The sequence below is a fragment of the Harmonia axyridis genome, chromosome 1 (genome assembly GCF_914767665.1).
Source record: "Harmonia axyridis chromosome 1, icHarAxyr1.1, whole genome shotgun sequence".
In the NCBI taxonomy this organism is placed as follows: Eukaryota; Metazoa; Arthropoda; class Insecta; order Coleoptera; family Coccinellidae; genus Harmonia; species Harmonia axyridis.
This window is the reverse complement of record NC_059501.1, coordinates 33753604-33771643: the sequence shown is the minus strand read 5'-3', so window position 1 is coordinate 33771643 and position 18040 is coordinate 33753604. Positions and strand designations below refer to the sequence as shown.

General features: G+C 33.3%; 1 protein-coding gene across 4 annotated transcripts in view; it reads right to left on the bottom strand.

Moving 5' to 3' along the window:
• The window catches only part of LOC123685058, a 456594-nt gene that overhangs the window by 189450 nt on the left and 249104 nt on the right, over nt 1-18040 (bottom strand). For all 4 annotated transcript variants that reach the window (XM_045624640.1, XM_045624656.1, XM_045624650.1 and 1 more), the window contains exon 3: nt 4044-4302. In XM_045624640.1, coding sequence (XP_045480596.1) covers nt 4044-4302 — 259 coding nt within the window. The remainder of the gene's footprint in view (nt 1-4043; nt 4303-18040) is intronic.

Below are 18040 nucleotides of genomic sequence, written 5' to 3'. Positions count from 1 at the left end.
GGATGTAAAGATTCAAATCACATTTCATGCGAGAAATTTGAAAGAAAATTTGATGAAATAAACAAAGACTATTATTATTAAAATAATTCAACTAAAATAGATGGGAAATTAGGGCTTAGATTGATGAAATTCAATTAAATGTTGAACACAATGAAAAATGAACTACGAGAAGAATTTCTAACAAAAATAGAAGAGAAAATAAAATTTGAAAAATTTGGAGATTTGTGAAACAAAAGTGAAGATAGAAGTTCATAATATGATAGAAGCAGATATAATACTGAATGGAAAATTAAACAAACACAAGAAGAGAAGGAAACATTGATTAAATTACAGAAAAATTGGGCGATGAAATAAAGATTTGTGAAGAAAATATAATGAAATTGAACGACAGGAGACAAATTTCACGAAGACTATTAAAAGAGCTATAATAGAAGGAATGTACAGATTTAAAAAAATATAAATATCAAATTATTTTTTGAATGTAGAGTGCATACAAAAGTTTTGCAAGAATAATAAAACATTTCATCCCAAAATTTTCGAAGAATATACATAATTTCATCTTAGATAGGATGAAATTATCGAATAGCAAATGAATAGCAGTATTTTCCCTCACAAAATCATCTTGTTATAGTTTTAGATTTCTTAAAGAATGGAATTATTATTATAACGAAATCAATTGATTCTTATGTGAGTGACTTTCATAGAGTTCATTAATATAATTTTGTAGCCTACAAATAATGTAGTTTCAATTCTCAATATACAGAATCAGAAAATACTTTTCTTCCATTCAAATCTATTGAACTTGATATTCGGTCGAAATTTGCATGCAACATTTCCACTTATCCTAAATTATACGTCAAGAGCCTGAATAGAGTACGGGAGTATTATTACAGACAGTTCATTTGGGATCGCTACATCATTCACATTTGGAATTGAAGCTTGGGAATTGAATTCTGGCTGCAAAGGCTTTCTTCTTTCCCGATTTGCATATTAATGAAGAGCCAAATATGCATGCTCGCTGATAGGTGTAATATGAATTCATTCGTTTGTAGAGTATCAGTATGCTCAGGCTATATGCCGATATGCTCTGTGTGAGAGAGAAGGGTAAATAATTCGAAATGAAACGCACTGCCAGTAATTACAATTCAAGAATCGATATATAATTATATTTACTACGTAAAATGTAAACAAAACTTTTCCAACGAAATCCCCTTCAGAGTTTATGATTTTCTGGTTCACATATTAATTAATTTTTCATAAAAAATTCATAGCAATAATTTGTAACCAACGGCAACAGAACAACCATGAATGGTTCCCTTGTTTTACTGCTAGAGTATTCAATAAATCGAATACTTGAAAAAAAAACATTAAAAAAATCAGAAAATTTGTAGAACCATACTTGAATCAAACGATTGCTGAATTACAATTAATAATATATCATGTATCATGTGTTGATGTTACTCATGAATGGAAAAATTTAGGACTAATCCGAGCCACGAGTGCCTAATTCACTATATAAAATAATGTCATTCAAAACAAATGAGAAAAGAAAGAATACTTCTCCTAATGTTCAGCAGAATTACCTAAACAGATCTGATTTTTGAGAAAACCAGGGTATCTGCGCATGTTCTGTTATAGGCTATAAGTAATAACTAATATCCAATTATATGGATTGAAAACAATTATTATTAGAAATTCACTATAAGTCAAAGTTTCTGAAGATATAATTCAACAATCAAGGTAATGGGGGAAACCATATGTGAAAAATGTATGCACTGATTATTAACACCTACGAGTATAACATGTGTTTTGTGGACCTCAAGCAAACTTTCGATAGAATGAGATTGAAAGTCGTTCTAAAGTTAGTTAAGAGTCGGTGAACTGACCACCGTATTATAAGAATAATTCAAGATCTTAACACCGGCAACATGACAACAATTAGAACGGGTATTCAAACGTCGAAGGAATTACCAATTGCAAATGGTATAAGGCAAGGAGACAGCCTAAGCCCAATCCACTTCAACATAATCATGAACAAAATAATCACCGAGTTAAATCCACAGGAAGAGGATACGCAATGGGGAACCAATCTAAAATAATTATCTGCTACGCTGACGACGCAGTTCTTATAGCCAAGAATGAGGACGATTTACAGAGAATGTTGTACAAATTCCAGCAAATACCAGAAACATTCAACCTGAGCATATCTGTGCAGAAAACTGAATCCCTTTCAACATCCAAGGTACCAAGGCGTTGTAAATTAGCCTTCTACGATCAGACAGTGAATCAGGTAATGAGTTTCAAATACCTAGGCGTCAACATGACTAGTAGCAGAAACCTAACAACGGAAGTGAAGAGGCAGGTGACGAGGGCTTCTATGATATGGGGCTTTTCGAGGGACATCATTATGAGAAATGAGCATATGTCAATTATCAGCCAAATAAGAATCTACAAAACCTGTGTAAGACCTATCATGACATATGCTTCAGAAGCAAGAGCCGAAACAACAGTTACTAAATGCTTATTCCGGACAGCTGAGATGAGAATACTTAAGGCGATTACAGGATATACTATTGGGTACCACCAGAGAAACAATAAGATAACACAACGATGTGAATTAGAAGTTGTTGTCAGATGGGTAAGAGGTAGAAGGGGAGGCTGAAGATATCATGGATAGCTGAAGATCAGAGATAGCCAAAATTATCAAGGAATGTGAAGCGAGCTGGAGAAGACCTCCAGTCAGACCACCAGATGGCACGAAAGCTGGAACTCAGCCTCCCAAGAAGATGACCAAGGCGTTGCTACTAAATAGGACCATATCCTAGGAAACAAGGAAGAAGAAGAAGAGTATAACTCCAAAATAACTTCACAAGCAAGAATGGGAGAGAATAACACTGTTTATTTTCTTTCTTTCCTGTTCATTGCACATGTTTTACCGATAGTTGATAATTAATTCATTATATGGTTGTCTTCATTATAACAGGAAAAAAACTGTAACATGTTACATTTTGGTAGCCACGAATAAATAATGAAAAAGTGATGCATTCCAAAATATGTCACTATTCAAGAAGGATTAGATTATACAATAACAGAGTGAATATTGTTATAGTACCTATTATAAGAAAATTTTCTGACCGTCAGTATGAATTATTATTGAATATTGAGTAATTTATGGTACAGAATTATTAAATATACAGGGTGGCCATTTGAAAACGAAACAGACGAGATAACAGACGAAATAAAGTTTTTCGATAGAAATGCTCGGACAGGTCGATTTCTGTTTCGAGGGGGACAACTTAAGATGTAGGTTACGGACGCATAGCGCTTCAACCCTTGCTACTACAACCCCCACCCCCAAATTTTGAATAGGGAAGATGGGGTGAATGATACCTCATTTGAAAGGTATTTTTATACTGATTTCAGCACAGTAATTGTTTTTTCATTTTATGCAGTAGTTCTTGAAATATTCTTAACTAAGTTTATTTGAAAATGAAGTGGTGTTTTCATGGCACTTGTAGTGTTTTGTGAAAAATCGACATTTTGAGCTTCAAAACAACCATGACTTCCTTCCTAACTAACTAACGCATGAATATTTCGAGAACTAATGCATAAAATGAAAAAACAATTACTGTGCTAAAATCAGTATAAAAATACCTTCAAATTGAGGTATCACTCACCCCATCTTCCCTATTCAAAAATTGGGGGTGGGGGTTGTAGCAGCAAGGGTTGAAGCGCTATGCGTCCGTAACCTACATCTAAAGTTGTCCCCCTCGAAACAGAAATCGACCTGTCCGAGCATTTCTATCGAAAAACTTTATTTCGTCTGTAATCTCGTCTGTTTCGTTTTCAAATGGCCACCCTGTATATTATTATATACAATAATCCTTTGAACATTGCACTTTATGATCGATTCACAATTAGATGATGACAAAATTTGATTAGTGAGTCTAATGATTTCATTTCCTTCGAGATTGATAGTAATTGAAATTTTCGCTCGAACGATATTCTCTTGGAATATTTCTTCAATTGAAAGAATCACTTACCAGAATTTGCGTTTCCCGTTCCCAACAGCACATCTATACTTCCATCTGACAAAATGTCAGTATCTTGATATGAAATAGAAAAGGTCGCGTCATCCTGTAACCTAGCCAACATGGCAGCCAGGCTGCCTCTGTCCAAGTCATCAGGCTCCTTCAGTTGTAGCGTTACATTTCCATCCGCAGCTGTACTGTACATAAAAACTGCATGACCTCCTGCGTAGGGTTGAAGTGGTAAACGGACGCTGGACAGATCATGGTTTGTCTGGAAAAAATTAGAAGTAAAAATAATTGTTTCTGAATCTATGTATGTATGTGTGAACAATTCAAAATCTAATAAATAATATATTATTGGCTAACACCTGCACTTGGTAATGAATGAAGAAAATACAAAAAGAAAAAGAAGTACGATTTCCAAGTGTGTAATATCATACGATATTAATTTTATCTATCTGGTTAATGTATCAACAGAAATGCCATCAACATAACCATTGTCAAACAGAAGATTTCCACGCTATTTCATAGGAATCATGATCCAAAGTAAACCAAGGAGAATGCATGTCATCAAGGGTATAACGCTACTCTCCCTTGATGACATGCATTCTCCTTGGTTCACTTTCGATTATGATTCCTATGAAATAGCGTGGAAATCTTCTGTTTGAAAATGGAAATCGTACTTCTTTTTCTTTTTGTATTTTCTTAATTCAAAATCTTTCCACCAAACATACAAGAACTGAATGTCTACTATTACGCTTGAGAATGGTTAATAATCTTTCGTTACCCCTCAGTCTATTTTAAAATTTAGAAGGAGTGTGGTGAAAACAGATCAAAATTGTTGCTTTTGGGGTAACAAGATGATTTCTCTCTTTTTTCCTTCGAGTCTACGATATATGTTGATTATACAAATGATATAAAATTGAGTTGCCTGAAAAAATAGAATATAGGTAATGAAAATTCCTCATTATAATCAAATGATTTGGATGCCCAACTGTGTTGCAACTTCCTATATAGGCGTTTAAAATATCACTAGTTCCATTCGCTGTAACCTTGTGCCAGATGAACGACATTTGACCTTTCCATTTGATATTCGGCCTTCTACTTTTACTTCGACTAACATTAATTTTGTAGTCCCTATTTTTTTGCCCAAGTAGCTAAAGTGATTTAGATCCATATTTTGAACGCTTCGATCTTACTCTTATCGATTTTGTCGGCAGTCCACGTGTCAACTGTGTATCTAGCAATAGGAAATACCTTGACCACTCTGCGCTTGGTTTTTCTCATTATTCTATGGTATTTTTATGATTGAATCAATCAAGATATCGGAGTTCTGGATATTGTTTTATTATTGAAGCTGGGAATTCAGCCATCCGGAACTGTGATCTATTTGATCCTTTATTATTAAAACATATTTCCCACGGAGATCAATCTTACTCATTAATAATTAACATTCTTATTGAAAGCATTTCCAGTCACATCGTGAGAATCAAGATCTGGCTTACCCAAGTCTACTTTCAGAAATCAGGCAAGCTTTGGATGCTGTCACACTATGTATATGTTCGTGAGTTTCCTTTTCCGATTCAAAGAGCCTGGAAATTACATATGTTTGTACCCAGAGTATCCAGTCTGTGCTTGACATCTGAGATTATGTTATAGGCTACCATGGAGCCAAGTCTGACAAACTTTTATTAAGTTGAAATGAAGAGTTGATTTGAACCCGTCGATAAAGTAATGAAGAAATGGGGTTGCTTTTCACCCATTGCTGATATTTTGGAATTAGCGTCATTAGATCAATTGGTCACAACCAATTCGAGCTGCATTGAATAAGACTTGGTACCATAGATAGTTGTATTGGCTCTATGTCTTATTAACTACCTATTAAGATTTGTTTGTCTAAAAACTTTCAATTTAATATTATATAATTATCATTTCATGTTGATTTTCACTGAAAATACTTCTCACATGAAATATCTTTTGAAATCTAAAGAAATAAACTCTACATCGCTCGATTTGTCGTTTTATATATCAGGGTAAAGCATACTGTCGAAATATGAGAAAAAAATACAGAAAAATTTTTTATCTGAGGCAGAACACCAGTTGTAGCAGATCAGATCAAATGGCTCTTCCACTAAAAAACAAATACTGAGTTATGTATGAATAAGGCAAAAATTTGTTGGTAGAATTAACACAAAATTTCAAAGCATATTCTTGGCACCTTATGAACGGAATTGTTTTCAAGAGAGAAGTTTAAATATTTGATGTTTTTTCTTTCAGTGGAATATTCAAGTTTTTCTGAAAAATTGGACATGTGAAAACCAATAATATAATAATAGAAACAATGGTAGAGTACCTTCAAGTTGTTGACAGGTTTTGTTGTCGGAACTAAAGTCTAATTAAAAAAATTTCCTGAACAAGAGTCAAACAAAATGCATTTACCTACTATATTGAATATTCAACAACGTCCCCTACAAGGCAAAATTAAAAAGTATTTTTGCTCAAAGATCCACTTGTTGAATGGATCTGAAGAGTCATAGGGGCGACATTGATTAGATCTATCTATTGTCCCCTCAAGAATATTACGTTTTAATTTTATAAGCTTTCGATCCAACAAAAGTGGCTATTGTTTTTCGAGGGTGTACGTGTTAGCTTTTCAACGTCGCTCTCGGTAGGGTTTCAGGCAGAGATGAGACGCTTTTTAAACTGAATAGCTACCCCAGGTCTAAATATTGAATTAACTCTTTCCGAGTCCACAGTCTGTTTTATTATTTTTTCATTTTCCACCACGTTATGTATTTCTTAAAAATAAATTGAAATTCATTGATGTGAATTGATTATAAATTCATTATTTACTTGAGTAATTATCAAAATTATTTCCAAAACGACCTTATCGAAAAATACTTTTCTCGAGATGGTCACTAGAAGAACTTGCTCCATTGATGTATGTGTTTTTATGTTCTCATAATTAAAATTACAGAATTATATATCGTGTAACGTGTAACAGAAACATTTGAATGTTTATTCAAAACTTAAGTGTTTTTTATTATATTGGTTAGTCTCATCTATTCTCTAAGTTGACCTATGTGTTTTCCGATAATTCATTTATAGTTTGAAAAAGAATTGGTGTTAAGTCTTGTAAACCTGTTAAGGAATAATTCATGCAAATATTTAAGTGATAATATTTAAGATTTAAATTCATATCGAGATGTATAATAGCGATTGCAGACTTGATGCGAAATATCTATAAATACAGAGATTATCGCAAACAGATTGAATTGATTCCAACAAAAAATCTGATAGCCTTTCTTTGCAATCCGAAGAGTCGTTTCACACCAGCGTCATGACCCTAGCACAAAATACCATAAGTTATTCGGGATTCGAATCCACGATACACAGATAATAATACCGATTCCGACCCAACCTCAACTAATTATTGTAATGCAAAAACACTGGACGTAAAACAATTACAGACTTAATCGATGTGAGAAGTCCAAGAGAAATTACCCTCCATATGTACACCTGAAAATTTGTTTGGTTAAGTGAGGTCATTTCTCCTAGACCTCTCATTGAAAAATTGTCTTCGTTTCATTTAAACTGAGCTGGTTGCTATTGAACCATTCCAAAACAATAGAAAACAACTCTTTCAAGATGTCAAGTAAAAGCTCCCTAGACTAAGCTCTTTTGGGCACAGTTGTGTCATCGGGGAAAAGAACGAAGTCCGTATCAGGGTCACAACTCATAAGATCTTTGATGTGGATGGGAAAGAGAAGCGGTCCGAGGACCGATCCCTTAGGTACACCAAAATCAACACTCAGACAGATCTCCCCTTTATCAGTCAAGTAACAGCCTAAAAGGTTAACTGCACTTTGATCGAACTTATATCTCTGTAATTTATAAATAAGATGCTCTCTAGACTATCAAAAGCCTTGCTCAAGTCACAGAAAAGTCCACCCACGTATGAACCATCACTATATCTTTCATTAATTATTTTTATAAGCTCTGTGATGGCAGCTGTTGTAGAGAGGTCGCTTCTAAAACCAAATTGGAAGCTATTGAAGAGGCAGTTGTTCTCAAAATAGGATGTTAATTGTAGCTGTATAACCTTTTCAAATATTTTGGTGACTAAGGCCTTACCTTATCTATATTGGTCTATAGTTTTTGACCAAGTGCACTGAACTCTTTTTATGAACATGGACATCTTTTGATACATATGTAAAAAATGTAGGATGTATCAGTAGAGTGTGATTTAATATAATGCAGCAATCAACAAGTGAATTCGACAAAAAGAGTGTGGTAATGGATAAGTAACTACTTCACTTATAATAACTCTGAGCGTTTCATATTGATTTTCGATTAGTAGAAACGTGGAACTTGTACCTCTTCATCATAGCACAAAACATAGATTAGGAAGTTTTGTTCAGTTCAGAAATGTTAGGATTTATACTTGATTGTACTCCCGATGCTCAATGAATATGTATTTAATAATTTGAATAATTGGGATGTTGGAACAATTTCAGCCGATAAAATTATGGAAATTGAATATGGATTTTCTTTCTTAAATTTCCAAACCTTCATTTCGAGGATGTGATGGATATATTGATGGTCGGAATTCAATATAGGCAATAATAAATAGAAAATAAAATTTTTAATTACCTTATGAAGGTCGTGATTATGTTTCACAGGAAAAAAAATCAAGTTAGGTTAGGCGTACCACAGAGAAGTATACTGGGGCCCCTTGCGCTTTTTGTGTACATAAACGATCCTTCCATTATCATTTGTAAGCAATGATGTTGAACCAGTCATTTTTGTAGATGTTTGCAATATCCTAGTTTCATGTAAAAGTATGGAGTACTCAATAAGCTCAATACAAAAAAATGAAAGATCGGTGTTTTGAGAAAAGGTTGCTGTTAAATGCAGAGAAAACAGAGTATCTGATTTGAAACTAACAGAACAGAATAAAGAAACAATACCTCAATATATCTCGAAGTATGGAATTTCAATTCAGTGTGAAATTTCTAGGCTCAGTTTTGAACAAACATTTGAATTTAAAGGAACAAATATGGAATGGAAAATACATAATTTAGTCTAATAATTTCAATTTTTACTTCGAATAGCACACTTTTTTCGATAGAGTAGCAAACGAAAGAAGGTCCTTCTTTGATAATACTGTCCTGTTTCTGTTCCCATTTCATTCGTGGGTATATTCAATGGTATTAGCTGTCATTTTGAATTTTATAGATTTCTATTAAACTTTTCTTTATTTTCAAACGCCTCAGCATCGAGTGAGTGTTGTAACAAGTTGCGTACAATATGGATTAGAAGTATGCATGATCAAACTGTGAATTATTTCAATTCATGAAATTGTGGCCCTGTGGCATGGTCACCAAGGTTACTGGATCTAACTCTTCTAGATTATTTTCTGTGAATTCATTTGAAATATAAGACGAATGAATTTTTTCATAGCAACAACCACATACTGCTGATTTCGGATGACATTCCGAAACTAACAGTCTCAGCCCAATGGGCACAGGTACGTTAATATAACGTTGTGAAATGGTTGTGTAACCTACCGTTTATTGTCAGTTAAGAGGAAATTTCTGACCAATTCTTTTTTTTCCGTTGGGACGGTTTTCATGTAAATGGAAATTTGTTGAAAGCTTCTGAGACAATAGGGAAATAACGTTGCTTCATAATGTACAAATAACTAAGGATAATAGCGCATATAACAACGCGATATGGTAACATGATCAGATCGTAGTTTGATCATCGATTCAAAACGGATTTTTAGTTATTAATATTAACCATTTTTGTCAAACAAAAAGGTTTAGAGAGGTCAGTCGATTGAAAGATATAGTGAACATGAACGATGATATTATGTTGAACTCGAACGTGTATGTTACCGAAATAAAAACAAAGAGTATGAATGATATGTTATTAGAAAACGTAAAATGAGTGTGTTCTATAGATAGATGGTTATTTAATGATTTCAATGCAATGTAGAACTAACGTCTAATGTCAGTACATTAACAATACCAATATACAAAATAACGTAATATATTATTAGAAAATTAGTTTCAAAACTAACCGTTGAGAAAACACGTTAGAATTTGAAAATAATGACGTTAACGTTGAAAATTCAATTTCAACGGGAAGATACACAACACGCTTCTTTTCAGATAGGCTTGGATGTCCTGCATTTACCACTAGGCTATGACCAACCACTCATGTTACAGCATGTAGAACCGAGTGTAAAACTACTTCAAAAAAGGCGTATCATGTGCATTGCCTCTATGAGCTTGGAAATAGTGTCAGTTAAAATCTTACAACGATCGCGTCAGCGAACAAGAGTTTTTAAGCTCAAAATGTGTTTTCTACATATTCAATGTAAGAATTTGCATAACAAACGTAAAGCTTTATCTCTTTATCAACTAAAACTAACGAAATTCATTACTTTATTCTTGATGCACAATTCATTGAGAACATATACGCCAGTAGTACAGATCTTCTATCGAATATCATAATATGTGCACGTTCTATATTTTCTAAATTTGTCATTTAGGGAGGTTTGATACAGTAAATCTCACCTCAAAAAAAAGTTTTAAACAGAAATGCAAAAACAAAAAAAGAGTGTGTTTGATGACTTGGATCCTAGGGACAAAAATGAAAAAAAATCTATCATCTGATGAACACCAAAAATAATAAATTGCAGTAGATGCAAGCTGGATCGTCATTTTCATCAGAAAATTGAGAGCTATTCAGCCTGTGCAAGTGTCAGTAGTAAAATAAAAATGATCACTAATCATGTAGGAATTAGGAGTGTTATGAAAATAAAAATAATGAAAATAAAATATTAATTTCTTATTATTGCTTTTACCATTTATTTCTTATTGTATCAATCGTTCCTTTGAGTGTTTCAAGCCTCTCATGTATAGGGAGGTTTGAGACACTTGGCACCGACAATTTCAAGAACTCATAATCAAGGTTGAAATTTCCGTTTTCAGTTATTAAATTTATTGAACGTTCAAGCGAAGTCCTTACTTTTCCCTCTGATATAAATGGATTGGTAAATGTTAAACAAAAATTTTTTATTAACAATTTTCTGAAAAATGTATCAACCCTCCCTAGTCCCTATACATTTCATCATTATGGAAAATCGAGAATTCAATAAAAATGCGATTAATATTATGAATTTTCAATCTTGTGTATCATTTGGAGAAGTGAAATATCATTATTATGCTTCAAACAGAAATGCCTGCCTCAAAGTTTTTTACTTTCCACAATCTTCCTGTAGTAGGTATGAGACTTATGAGAGATAAGGGTTGTTTCGATGGCTGATAGCATGAAGATATGGAAAATATTAGCATGTTTATTGGAAAAGTTTTTTCTCGTTTTGTTTTGAAATCATGGATGAAACAGAATATGAAAATATTTGAATGACAAATATTCACCACTGGTTACAAACTTCAAGCATGCCGAATGGAAGAAACAACTGTTAAAATGTTGTTTCCGACTCGAAGAACCAAAACTATTGTTTCCTTCGATGAAACCAACACTTGCCATTCAATAGTAGTTACCTTTTATATCTGTAGACTTATCAGCTTCTGAGCTATTTGAAGAACTATATCGGTGAATGAAAAGATGATTGATCAGAATTTGATAGTGACAATTCATTTTGAAAAATAGTCGAGGTTCGAATTTTGTGAAACTTTTTCTCCTCATGTAACATGGATTTGTAAGCTATTATGAGGATTTTTTACACCTATATCAATTGCTCTGAGGTTTTGAGAAAAGTCATCCATATCGAATTTTATAGATATAATTCTTCTCCTTTTATTGTGTATTATCTCTTTTTGCTATAAATTGATATTTGAAATTTCCTGGAAATTTTCTTAAGATCCAAATAGCACAAGGATATAAGTGTATATACTGTGATTAAAATGAAGTGGAGATTTGTTGATATTAATCGAATCAGAAGTATTCAGTTAGATTTCATCCAAAAGTAACCTGTGTACCTATTCCATAACTTCCATCAGAGAGTAAAATATGTGGGAATACTGCTCTGATAGAACATCTGTGGAATAGAAAGAAAATACACAACAGATGCTTTATTACACCTATTTTCTCACAAACCCCATGAACTCCATGCACGAGAAAGGTAGCAAAACAAATTTTCTTCCGCTCATTAGCTACGTCAATATTGTTGAACATTAAACTACTGGAATGGACATTTCCATCGTATTTTAATAGCCATAACTTTATCAGTTAGTTCATGATAAAATACTAATATTTTGATCGCTGATGAAAATGCCAATAGAAAGATCAGCAGACACAGAAATTTCAGATTATATTGTTAAAATTTATTCAAATCTCCTCAACATGTAAAGTTTTTCAATAAGAGATTTGATTTTGAATATCAGTCTCTATTTCTATCTTGATAACTATCATATTCGTTTGATAAATTAAAACAAAGACCTCCAGGAACGCATTGAAATAATTAAAATTCACTTCAAAAATCATGAAAATTTCAAAGGCACATTTCCCAAAATGAAGCCCTTTTGGGTTTTTCGTGAAGCACCTTCTTGACCGGCAATAGTAAAACTGGTGGAAAAATTTGAGCTGTTGGGACCAGTTAGTCGAAAAAAAAACTGAGAATATTGCTGCTGTAAAATAAGTTTGTTGTCGTAAACCCAGTTTTATTGATTTCTCGTCGATCTTGGGAAGTAGGCATCCAACTTAAACAATATTGAAAACTTATTAGCTAAAACCTTATCTTCCATGATAGAGCAAGATCCCAGAGCCGTAAGACATAACTTATTTTCTGAAAGATAAAACCTTAGGTTTTGAGTAGAGTCCCATGTAGGTACTTATAATACGTGTGAGTTTGCGAAGTTTGCATATAGTGACACCTGGACAGATACCTGGTGAGGAATGTTATTGAAAAACATGAACTTCATTCACTGTTAAACGGCTGATTCTCATATATATTTTCTCTAATTCTGTGGTTATTTCGTTCATTCTTCCACATCTTGTAGAACAAAATCGTGCGAGAATATATCAGAAACGCACAGTTTTCATGGTTATATTTTATTATTCTATGTTGGTTCTCCGAACTTTCCGCCACGGCTTTATCTGTCAATTCATCAATTTGCCTTAAAGAAATCAGTTCTGCCATCCAACATTTTTCAATGCAAAAATCACTAAAATATATTTATGGAAATATTTCATTAATTTCAATGAAAATGCAATGAATTAGAGAAAATAATGTATAATACTCGTACAGAAGGCTCATTCTACCACTCGTTCATTCCAAAACTCGCCACTTCGTGGCTCGTTTTTGAATTTTGAACTCGTGGAAGAATATCAATGCCTTCTGCACTTGTATTATAAATAACTATTGTAGAATTAAGTTATATCAAAAGCGTCAGAAGCTTTCTATGAACCAAAACTCAACTCAGATGCTTTAAAACTATACGAATTATACTACTATATTATACGAATTTTCAAAATAATGCTCTGAAATTATATCAAAAGCGTCAGACGCTTTCCATGGACCAAAACTTCAGTCCTAAGCTATGAAACTCTACGAAAAAAATTAAAACATCTCTTATGACTGATTATATATTTTGTAGAATGTTACTGTGAAGTTATATCAAAAGCGTCAGACAATTTCGATGAAACAAAACTTTAGTCAGACGTTTTAAAGCTCTACGAAAAATACATGAAGTTTACGTTAAAGCGTCTGACTAAATTTTTGGTCCAAGGAGAGCGTCTGACGCTTTTGATATAACTTCAGAATAATATTCTACAAAATATGAATAAATATAAAATCAGTCATTTGGAAAGAAGTAAAGTTCAGTTTTTTTTCGAAGAGCTTTAAAGCGCCTTACTGAAGTTTAGGTCTATAGGAAGCTTCTGACGCTTATGATATAACTTCAGAGTCATATTCTACAAAATATATATGAATATCAGCCGTTGCAACAAAAGTAAAGTTAATGTTTTTTTAGTATCCTTCATCATCTGTTAACTACCCAGGTGTCACTGTGGTAACAGACTCACAAATATGGCAATCCTAATTTTGGGTTCTCATTAATTTCGAAACTGCAAGTTCAACTGAGATGAAAATTCGCATTTGGATGTAAATTGAACTACTACATTATAAGAATTGATAAAGGATACAGTTTAAGAAGCACATCGGAGAATATTAATGTTTCATCCCGATTTCCTCTCTAGGCGCTAGGCCTCTGTCAGACTTCAAAAGCTCTAAGCTTGTGCAAGTTAGGAGAACCGGTTGTGTTCTGTGTAGGCTTTGTTGCCGCGCCTCCACTACACAGCTTTTATTAATTGTTTATCCAACGGCGAATTTCCCGATCTTCGGTTCGTCTTAACCACTAAACCAACCGACCGTATCTTCCAGCACTTTCCACTGTTTCCTGATAGGATCTTGATTGCACCAAATAAGACGTAGGTATATCATGAAGTCTTCCAGTTTAAATGAAAATTGCAGAATATGTTTGTCCTGAATTTCATTGCGGAAATCTGTTCCGAAAGCTGAAGTCCATAAAATATATTATATAATTTCAAGTTGAATACTTTTCCATTAAATTACCGTAGCACTAAAAATTCGGCAGAAGTGATGCATTTTAGTCAAAACTACTTGTCCGATTTGTACGTTTGATTCTTCTGATGAAAGCTGTTTTCTACTGAACGTTGATGTGTAAACCTTATGAGCATAAATGCCTTCATGTTACAAATACCGTGTGTAGCAATTATAGCCTGTTTTTTCCATGAATTTTGAAACACATTGTAGAGTGTATCAAACAAACAAAAAACAATAAAAAAACATTATTCACCAAAAAATCATCATTACATTTTGTTCACAATGAAGTTGGGAAAAGTAAAGGAAAACACAGCAAAATGAAATTGCAAACATATCAAATCTGAGCTATTCCACCAAAAAATCTAGAACAGTGTAGGGTTCATGTTGAATCAATCTTTTATATTATCAGGTTGGAATTAAACTTAGGTCTCATCGTTTTTCAACATTTTTTTCTCACTTCATTATCTTTCTTCTTACTCGAGAAACTCCTTTTTAGAGCATGGCATGATTTTATTGATTTTTATCAACAAAATCAGAACAGAAGTAGAATAATGTATCGAGACTTACTAGCAAGCAATGGCAGACAAAGAGTACCAGTAATTGTCAAATACCAATGCTTATTGTCACAGTGGTATTTTTTCGTGAATTTTTTCATCAAAGAATGTGCAACAGCAAACATTAATTCTTACTCGAGAAGAATGAGCTCGATATTGTTTGAGGAAAGTTGAAGTTACCAAAGGATTGGTGAAAGATTTTATGTAAGTCACACAATCATTTCTTTTCTTTGACTGGTGGCACGGAAGTTGTGATCATCAATGAAAAACGTACAACTGAAAGGTAGGTACATATTAAAGATTTTAAAACTCCATTTGGGTCATATATATAGAGCAACGATTTTTGTTGATACGAAATGATGAAATGCCTCACGCGGCTCCAGTTGTAAGGAATTATCTAAAGGAAGTCGGTACTGCTTCAAGGGTATGGCAAGCTCGGAGCCTTGATTTGAATCCCATATAGGATCTCTAGAATATTCTTGGGAGAAGATAACAAGAGCAACGTAACTTGAATACTTTGCGAGACTTACGCAGAGACTAATTGCAACTTGGGAAGACTTCGACCAAAATGACATAAAGTCTTTCATTTGAAGTATGGATCGTCGTTGTTGAGAAGTGATACGTGCCAGAGTTGGAATTACTCACTACTGACACTATCGTGTGAATTGTTTCTTCTTATTTTGTTTCGTTTTTTTGTTGTTTTGATCTTCATTTTCCATATAATCATGTTATGCTATAAAATGGTGTATTTCGAGTAATAAGAATGATAATGACGCGAATCAAAAATGAAAACGTTGAAAAAAGATAAAGCTGAAGAGTAAGATCAATTCCAACTTGGTAATGTAACTATTACGCTCTACAGAATTTCACAAATTTTTGAAAAAAAACAGGCTATAACTTCGACACCTGGTATTCGTAGAAAAAAGTTTTTTATGCGCATACGGTTTCACACTTGAATTCACAAGAAAAAACTCTGTCATTCAAAAAAACAACGTCAAAATCGGAAAAGTAGTTTTGACGAAAAAGTATCATAAACATTTGCATAAGTTTTTGTGGTGTGTTAATTTGTTGGCGACAAATAATTTTTCCTCAATTCTGCAAAAATGGAGAGAGAAGCCCCTACATGGACGACATTTCAACAAGGTGAACCATGATCATATCGACATTGAAGCGTCGAACTGTTCGCTCACATCAGGTGTGATGTATCCAGAAACGGAAGGTTTTCTTTTAGCCATCCAAAATGAAGTGATATCAACGTGAAATTACTGGAAACATATCATACAGGATTATTACTGACGACCGATGCCGATAAGGGTGTCCAACGAATGATACAATCGAACATATCGCGGAAGGATGTCAAATGTTGCAGGAAATGAATATAAAGAGAGACACGATGCAGTGGGAAAGATACAACAAAAATTGACAACCATGTTAGAACTAATTCATTCTGAAAAAGTGTCATACTACAAGTACCAACCGGAGATCATCCTGGAAAACGAACGCTTTAAACTATACTGGGATCGTACAGTTGTGACTGATAAAACAGTCTCTTACAACAGACCAGATACACAACTAATCAATAAACATCAAAATAATAATAATAATAAAGGCCTTTAATTATAAAAATTATGATACAAAAAATGCAACAGATTTGAGGGCGAGATTTAGTTCGCGCTGTCTCAGGTATTATAACTTGAAAATAAAACCTACTAAAAGTCCCGAGATCGCACGTCTATTCTTCCACCTAACCCTCTTTAATTGAACTAGAAACAAGATAAAAAAAAGAAAGAAAAATATGTTCGAACATAAGCCACTAACTTAAATCGAATGAGCTCACCAATGCAGCAAAACAAGCAAATCTTTGTAGAATAATCACTAGATACAGCCATAGCACAACATATAACATATGACATATGACCCAGTGTCGATCTGAACATCCTGATCAACTAAATTCAGACAGTCCAACATAACCGTCAATTCCAAACTTTGAGAGCCCCAACTAACATAAACAATCCATAATGAAACTAAAAAAACATGTTATAATTTACAGTTCAAATAAAGACAAATGTTTATTCATGGTGAAAATCTTCCTCAAAAATTCTATATGACTCATTCTTATTTTTAACAACATGAACTTTATTATTTTCATCATTAATATATATTTTTCCATTTAAAGTCCACACATTCCTCAAACCAAACTTCTCAACGGCTCGGTTAAGTATTTCGACCCTTATATCAGTCAAATCTTCCCTTATGACCAGTCCAGTACCTTTCAGTAATTTTTTCTTGGAATAAATCTCTTGTTTGGTATCATGTTTGAATAATCTTATGAGAATTCCTCTATTTTTATTTGCGATCTTCTTTCCGATTCTGAAACAAAATTCAATGTCCTCTTCAGACAACATTGTGGACATTTTAGAATTCAGGAATTCAATTAACTCCTTTTTGGTATCCTCTTTTGTTCTCTCTTCAAAACCGAAAATTCTCAAATTCAGTCTTCTACTTTCCTGATCCATCCTCTCTATATCCGCCTCAATACCTCGTTTACATAGTTTTGCCTCCTGAATTTCATCTTCTAGTTTGTTTATTTTCTCTTCAAGATCTGATTTAAGTTCACTTTGTTCACTCTGAAATTCTTGCACAGTTTCTTCTAGGTTTAACAACTTATTGTTCATAGTTTTCGGCTTCTGTCACCTTGTTTACAATCGTCTTGATAAACGAGTCGTTTTTCATACACTTGTTCAGTGCCTGACTAACTGAGGACTCTATTTCTTCTCGTATATCCCTTGTCAGAACCATTTTGGTGAAACAGTAATAATTAGTATGTAATTAATTATCACGTACAAATAAATCAGCCT